The 7706-nt window shown below is 44.5% G+C and overlaps 2 protein-coding genes across 5 annotated transcripts; one reads left to right on the top strand and one right to left on the bottom strand.

Annotated features, from left to right (window-relative positions):
• The first annotated feature begins 318 nt into the window (after positions 1-318).
• On the top strand, positions 319-1180 carry LOC119281663. The gene has a single exon (XM_037562129.1). It carries the CDS (start codon positions 424-426, stop codon positions 925-927), a length of 504 nt encoding a protein of 167 aa, XP_037418026.1. The 5' UTR covers positions 319-423; the 3' UTR covers positions 928-1180.
• Positions 1181-2716: 1536 nt separating this feature from the next.
• Positions 2717-7463, bottom strand: LOC119277451 (glutamyl-tRNA(Gln) amidotransferase subunit A-like). Of its 4 annotated transcripts, none has more exons than XM_037558734.1 (13): positions 7108-7463; positions 6159-6260; positions 5957-6073; positions 5615-5839; positions 5451-5533; positions 5244-5344; positions 4819-4942; positions 4500-4654; positions 4283-4419; positions 4028-4198; positions 3698-3922; positions 3418-3619; positions 2717-3249 (listed from the first exon to the last, which is right to left on the bottom strand). In XM_037558734.1, exons 1-13 carry the CDS (start codon positions 7273-7275, stop codon positions 3185-3187), a joined length of 1875 nt encoding a protein of 624 aa, XP_037414631.1. In that variant the 5' UTR covers positions 7276-7463; the 3' UTR covers positions 2717-3184. The 4 variants fall into 4 exon arrangements, with proteins under 4 accessions (XP_037414631.1, XP_037414630.1, XP_037414629.1 ...); XM_037558733.1 differs by having other exon boundaries at positions 3386-3619; positions 5957-6064; positions 7108-7454; XM_037558732.1 differs by having other exon boundaries at positions 3386-3619; positions 7108-7450.
• Positions 7464-7706: the final 243 nt, after the last annotated feature.

Genomic DNA, 7706 nt, shown 5'->3' with positions numbered 1-7706 from the left:
GAAATGTAAAGTGTATTTTGATAGGTTAAGACAAGATTTCAACCAACAACTATTCTATTATGGTGCAATTTTTACAATAGAAATTATTGTTATTAACTTCACATCCAAAAGAAAATCAATTGGTAGTTAATGTTTTATCGTTAACCTTTACCAAATATATACGCCTGAAAAGAAAATGGATGGGGTAATACTTAGGTGTGGCTTTAGCTATACACATTTTAATAGCCACCAAGATAGTTATGACTTGAGCTGGCACCCCGCAAACTCCACTTGGCGCGCTATATAAACCCCCTTTGCCAGTTGCCACTGCCATCACAACCCACAAGCAAACAAACAGCAGCCAATTAAACAAGCCAGGCTAGCGGTCGATCGATCGATCTCATCGCCGTCGACTCGAGCTCCAGCGCCGGCGACGACGACAACATGGGCAACAGCCTGCGGTGCTGCCTGACCTGCATGCTCCCCTGCGGCTCCTTCGACGTGGTCCGCATCGTCCACCTCAGCGGCCATGTCGACGAGTTCAGCTGCCCGATCACCGGCGGGGCCGTCCTCGCCGAGCACCCCAACCACACCATCGCCACGGCGTGGTCCTCCGCCGGCGTCGGGTGCCCCACCAAGAAGCTCGTCATCGTGTCGCCGGACACCGAGCTCAAGCGCGGCCGCATCTACTTCCTCATCCCGTCCGCGACGGTGCCGGCGGTCGACAGGACGAAGAAGAGCCGGCCGGGCTCCAAGAAGAGCAAGCGGCCGAGCAGCCGGGCCAAGAGCGGCGGCGGCGCCGCGAGCACCGCGGAGCAGGATAACTACCTGACGGAGCTGCTGTCCGAGAAGACCGCGTCGGGCGCCCACCGGAGGCGGCGGAGCGGCTGCAGGGTCGGCGTGTGGCGGCCGGAGCTCGAGAGCATAGTGGAGGAGGCCTCGGAGTAGAGAGCTCGAAGAGTTCTCTCGCCTTTCTTTACCCCCTCCTCCTCCTATTATTCTTGCTTCCTCTCTGTCTTCCGATGTGAATACCACGATGGAGAACGTATTTCCAGTTCTCAATACCCTGACACATGTATGTATAGTGACGTACAGAGGGTTTAGTGGTTCATAGATCGGAGACGAGAGGAAAAATTATTGTAACTCCCCCAACCTGTACAGAGATATTTAGCTGAGCTGATTGAACTTTTCTGGGAAAATCTTTCGTAGTGTGTGATATCGCCAAAAAGAAAGATATGGTTGAGTCGATTCAAGTTTCTACAAAAATCTTTCATAACATGGAGTATTCTCGAAACAGAAGACAATGTGTGATTCAACGATTTCATCTTTATATTAGTCACCTGCTGCAAGCACTAAAGGCACATTTAATTCAGTGTATGCCGGGTTTTCGACAAAATCCCTAGGAGAATCTTACAAGCACTGCTCATAAAAGTAAAAAGAACACAACCAAAGTGGCAGGGCAAGGTAGGCTATCCATTTGGATTACAATGCCTATTGTCAGCAAATCGACTTAAGATCTCCCCATTGCCGAGGAACTATTGAAGGAAATGATAAGTACCAACATGAATCGGATACTACACGAAAGGAAAGGGAAGTGGAAAAAGGTACCCAACCCCAATTATTGTCCGAAATGCTTAGAAAAGTTCTAATAAGAAAAAAAGAGAGGATATAGAAGTAACATTTATGTACCATACCACACACAAGAAAAAAAACTAAAGTTTAAACCACTACTTGAGAAACACAAAATGATAAATCTTGTTGCGAATAGTGGCTAATCCAAATTAAACTGAAAATTTCAAATCCAAAACTCAAAACATATCTCCAATAACAGAAAAAGAAGAAGGGAAATTCCAGTTGAGAATACAAGCTAATCTAATTTGGGTTGTTATCTGGTCCTAGTGTCAATTATCTACACTGTGATTTATTTTGTTCTTGAGTCGCCCTTGGAATTTTGGCAAATTGTGTGGTATGCTAAATAAGAAGTACTGTATTGTTTATGTGTTTTATATGTTCCAAAAAAAATTCTAGATAGCACAATCAGTGTCTGATGCACCTCAACCCCGGTGTTGTAGATACATTGTGGTGGGCCAATTCACTAACACCGGTGCCATAAACCTCTTTTTCATGTCATGACTAATGAGTGCATATGGACACAATCAATGTCAACAATCTGACAATGCACGATAAACTTGTACGTAATGCACCACGGTGTACGTACTACACACGTACCTAGAAGGCTAGAACATTTGAAGATAACAAGGATAGAATTCATAAATTTAACGCAATGGGCTAAATCACACGACAACACTTCATAGATTGCAACACCATTATTTTCAGTTTGGTATTCGCATTTCGAATGTTGTATTTCAATTGCACAGAACTTTGCATTAATTAGAGCGAAAAGTTCTTGCACATGTTTGCCGTACAGAATCCATGTGAAATTGCGAATGAGCAGCTGTCACTTGAGAGGAATTGCAAGTCAACTCAGTCTGAGAGCACTCCGGCTATTAGCGTTATGTTAAGTCAAGTCAAGATCCTCTCACCATTAGATCAATATAGCTGGCATTCCTTAGATTAGGCCTTAGATTAGGCATGTTAAGTAGGCTAAGTACGCACTAACATGTGTCGCCAGTCGTGCAAGTGATGCCCCACCATCTAAAAATCATACATCGCCCTTTCAGCCAGCTTATTCTGTCAAATAAAATGCTCTCAGGCCCAGCTGATTAACCAACGATCAGCCCAAGCAAATGCTCAAAACTCGATTCATAGTGTTGTATATGAATTGTGGATAAAAGATATCCTGCCAATATTTTGGCCATGACAAAAAAACTTGGTCTTTGCAGAGACGGATCTGCATAGAGCTCAACAAGGGCCAGGGCCCCCACCAAAGTTTACAAATCTCACGAGAGTTTGCTTGCATTTTTCAAGGAAAAATGCTTAAAGTTTTCAGATCTACTATTACACAAGAAGTACCATCACTCCACTGATTTGCCCCCACTCCAGTTTGCACTTCTCTCCAATCAATGGCAGAATTTGTGGCCTGTCGCTCCAGCGAGGATCCATGCATCCCCCCGATGTAACTCACAATCTATGGCCCTCTGCCGCCGTAGAAATATCTTATTTGTCTCAAGGGAAACAGCACACGGAGCTTTCTTCTCAATACTTTCATCAGCCGGCTAATTACTTGTGTATTTTCTAATTTGCGTCAATCGGTGGCCGTTGTTTGTGGTGATCGGTGACAGACTGGTACGCCATCGCCAGCGCTAGAGCCTGCGATCAAATTCAAAACACACAAACATGGTCAGCATCATCACCGTTCCTCGTGTCAACAAGTTTCTTGCTGTCAACTCTAGTAGTGCCGTTGCTCAAGATAAGTAAGATGTCCTGGGACAAGAAAAAAGCTTACAATGTGGTCATGGTCAGGGGGAGCATATATACCCGTCGTCACTGTGGTTCGTCTCCTTGTGTTGCCTTTTGGTGGGTGTTCGATGCTCTTGAAGCCCGTAGGCACCACGACGATGGGCAACCCCACGAGGTTTCCCAGACAAACGAGCTCCCAGTCGGTCACATTACCGATGAACGCGTCAACCGTGAAGCTCTCCCGGACCTCCCTGATCAGCCTACCCCGCGCTCTCTGTGCCTGTTTGTCACAACTCCTTAATCGTTCAGGTACAGTGAATAGGTATTGTCATTGTGTTTGGTTTCCTTGGTATATCACCTGTACATAGTCGACTGCTGGGACTAATCGTGCACGACGAAGCTCCACCGGCCATTGATCTTGAGCTTCATAGTCATCGTCGTGTCCTTCGCGTTGCCAGTTGTCAAAATGTGCAAGCATATCGACGTCCATCGTGATGTTTAGAATGGATTGAACTGATTCGACAGTGTAGTTCAACTTGAAAGGCACAAACTTAGCGCCCTTGGCGGAAAGGACCTTGACAACCTGGTATTATGAAATCAAGAACAAAGTTTATCCCAGGATCAGATCAGGAACGAGCAATCTCATTGCATGAACCAGATTGCCGAACACATTTAGGATACCAGTTACCTCCATCTCAGCGCTGTCAAGATATCCAACAGTGAGTTTTGTGATGTCGACATGAAATGGGTCCTCTAAAGCAATTTCACGAGACGAGGGATCACCAGGATCTGAGCCACGGATTGCATCTAATACAATAGCACAGTCTGCTGCGCTTCTGCAGAAAGGACCGAGTTTGTCCTGCCATTTTACGATAATAAACTCATCATTTACAAGACTGAATCCAATCTGGAAGGGAAAAATGAATAATTTGCATGAACATGCCAGACTCTCAGAAAGGCTCATGACACCGGTCCGTGCAACTGTTCCGAATGATGGGCGCAAAGCAGTTACTCCACATCTAGCTGCAGGATATGTTATGGATCCTGCTGTTTCCGAACCAATTGCAAAGGGAACCATTCCTAGGAGAGCGAAAAGAAGTTTCATTTAGTATAACATATTATTCGTCTGGTTACAGGTGCAAATATGTTTACAAGTAAACCTGCACTGGTGCTAGCAGTTGGCCCTGCTGATGAACCAGTAGAAAATTCCTCAATGTTCCATGGGTTTCGTGTTCTCCCCCCAAACCATATATCATCATAGGCGAGTGAACCTGTCACAAGCTTCGCTACAAGGACTGCCCCAGCGGACTTCAATCTGTGAAAGGATGATACACATGGCACTCAGAACACCGCTTAAACACAGAAGTGACCATAGGACGTGAATTTGGGCGCCTGTTCATACTGTAGGGGTCTCCCTCGCAGTTTTATTTCAAAAACAAACATTGCTTAAACACTATGCTGCAGGAGAAATGAACAAACCTTTTGTATACAAAAGCTTCCATATCAATAACTTGATTCTTGAATGTCTTTGAGCCCCAAGTTGTATTGTATTGTGGCACTGCAATTATATCTTTCAGGCCATATGGAATGCCATGCAAGGGACCTAGTATGAGAAGTTGTCAGTACAACATTTATGTATTAGCATAGTACTGACAGTGGATGGCCTTGCTTGCAACTAATTTCACATAATCGAGAGACTTCCCCCTTTGGAGTTTTAAAACACTTGTAAAAGGTTGAACTAGCGCAAGATACTACTGATCATCATTTTGTTCCACACCTCCTCAATAAAGCGAGAATCAATCTCAACAGGAAGCTATGTATACCGAAAAATGTTATCGATGGAACAAAAGATTTAGGAAAAATCAAATAGCCATATTATAATTCCAAGAAGATTTCTCATATACCAAGGTATTTTCCTTGCTCCAGCAAGTCATCTGCCTCTTTTGCTTGCTTGTATGCTAATTCTTCAGTGTATGTAATAACAGATTCAAGAACAGCACCATACCTAATGAAAATATCAAACCACTACATGATTAAGAAATAATTCTCAGTCTAATGTCATACTCATATAAGTCCATGTGAAAAATGTGAGGAAGAAAATAAAGCCAAACCTTTTTAATCTCCTTAAAAATACGTCAGTAAGTTCATGTGATGTTATTTTCTTTGTCCTAAAAAGCTCCCCGAGCTCAATTATCTGACATGGAGATTGTCGAATCAAAAGAAACTCATTTGAAGTCCATAACCAACGTATGATAAAATGGTTAATAAAACTGACCGACATAAAGGCAATATCTTCATCATTACTAGGATGCTGTGTCATAGAGGTTTGAGGATAGTCGAACATTTCACTCTCCTTGACTTTGCTTTTGCTACTCCATGATGATTTGAAGACTAGAACAGAAGGGTCATGCAATCCACCATCCTTCATAGCCACCAACCTTCGGTTTTCTCTAAATGCAGGCACATTAAATTCTTTTGCGCCGTTTTCCATCTCACGTAGCTGGCAGAACCAAGCAGAGTATAGGTGGATAAAACAACAATGTTAACACCATAATTATTGGAAAAAAATATTAACACATCAGGACATGAAAACTATAAGGGAACCCTTCGTAATTACTTTTGAATCGTTGAAAAAATCAGCATCGAAGTACTTCATGGACTCCTTCAAGGCAATCACACCGCCTACCAGTTCTTTTCTCGAAATATCTTTTGCAGAAATAGCATCCTTCGTGTCCTGAAAATATAGAGGTAAATCGATAGGCCCAGTAATAAAAAATTGAGAAGAACATTGCTATATTTAACAGAAGAGAAGTCCATGCCTTCCAAATCTTGTGGTATTTGGATACAAGAGTATATGAGTGACTCTTCCCACTCATTCGCAAGGGTAACCATGCGCATTTTGGTGGCCACGTGGCCCATGTCTGTTTCCACAATATAATAAACCATAAGAAAGCTTTGCTAAGAGTGAATTGTACATGAATCAATTCTGACCTTATGGTTCGACACTAGACAATCACGGAAAAAACATAAATCTGGAAGAGAAAAAGTGACTCCGTGAGAGCAACGCCTAGTTAGTAGTGGCATGTGGCATGTACACCATTAAACCTGATCACTTCTTATCCTCAAAAGAACACATTTTTTTAGCAAACTCAAAAGAACACATTTTTTTAGCAAACTCAAAAGAACACATGTAGTCAGAAATTTGAGCACACCGTTTCCAACTAATCTAATGAAGAAATCCAACAGTAGGCCCAGCTATATTTATTGCCCATATTGCCACAGTCCAAAACTAAAAAAAAAAAACTGAAGTGCCTGCATAATACAGTGGTAAGGCCGGAGTCAGCTGTGAAATGCCAAAAACACTACAACAAATGCGTGTTCCTGTCGCGCAATCTCATCATTCATCCGCAATTTGGCACCCCCACCACCTGAAAGAAAAAATAGCAGCCGGCCTTGACGGCTTAACTGCAGTAGGGCACTCCAGGAAGCCGACAGTTCGCTGGTGCCAACTGCCAACCAGAGAGGCAAGGTCACGACATGAACAGTAGCATAGTACGAAGCCAAGCTAGTAGCGTACTACGCAGTTCGCTAATCGCCGAGCAATCACTATCGTTCACGAAAGGCCACTTGCTGGTCTATCAATGAGCTCGCTCGCCATCTGATTCTTTTTCAATCGACGACGAGACCATTTCGTTGGTCTCAACTCAATCGCCACGCTGCGCCACTATGCTGCTGAATCGAATGGAAGTACTAAAGAAATCGGCGTACCATGATGCTGCCGGTGACGCTGGCGATGCCGCCTCCTCCTTCTCCGGTGCCTCCTGTACTGGGAGCGGCGGCGGCGGTTTTCAGGGCAGCGAAACAGAGGGCGGCGAGGAGGAGGAGGAGGTGGTGGAGACACGGCGGCGGGCGGCGGTGTCCACGTGGAATCCGCATGGCCGACACCTGGCGGGCGCCCGCGCGCGCCAGCCGGGGGGGCCGAGAGAGAGAGGGAGGGGAATTAATGGAACAGGGGATCTCTATCCGCTGCTTGAGAGAGAAGATCCTGTGTTAGATTTAAGTAAGGCCTCCGCTGAAATCAGTGGGTCTCCTTCTCGCGCTTGTCGTCCGCCAGTGATGATTAAATATGAAGGGAAACTTTAACAAACCACCAACTGCCGATTGCTTCTGCGCTTCGGCCGCGTCCTCCCCCCTACAAGTCTACAACCAAGAAACCGTTCACACATTTTTTCTTCTTCCTACCCCTTTTCTTTTATATACATTAGCACGTATGCCCGTGCGTTGCAACGAGGAAAAAACTTTGTTTGTTTTTTTTTTCTCTTGGAAGAACGGCATCCCTGTCGACGAGCAAGAAGAAGAGGTGGACC

Source organism: Triticum dicoccoides, chromosome 3B (assembly GCF_002162155.2).
Source record: "Triticum dicoccoides isolate Atlit2015 ecotype Zavitan chromosome 3B, WEW_v2.0, whole genome shotgun sequence".
Taxonomy (NCBI): domain Eukaryota; kingdom Viridiplantae; phylum Streptophyta; class Magnoliopsida; order Poales; family Poaceae; genus Triticum; species Triticum dicoccoides.
The sequence above is the reverse complement of the archived record's forward strand: the minus strand, read 5'-3'. Positions and strand labels throughout refer to the sequence as shown.

Excerpts from the sequence above, each read along its gene's own strand:
- LOC119281663 (XM_037562129.1), top strand. The coding sequence starts at position 424 with ATGGGCAACAGCCTGCGGTGCTGCCTGACCTGCATGCTCCCCTGCGGC.
- LOC119277451 (XM_037558732.1), bottom strand. The coding sequence starts at position 7,275 with ATGCGGATTCCACGTGGACACCGCCGCCCGCCGCCGTGTCTCCACCAC. Across the intron at positions 4,655-4,818 it reads GAAGCTTTTGTATACAAAAG|ATTGAAGTCCGCTGGGGCAG; the intron begins GTTTGTTCATTT and ends ATCCTTTCACAG. Across the intron at positions 3,250-3,385 it reads CCCCTGACCATGACCACATT|GCTCTAGCGCTGGCGATGGC; the intron begins GTAAGCTTTTTT and ends ATTTGATCGCAG.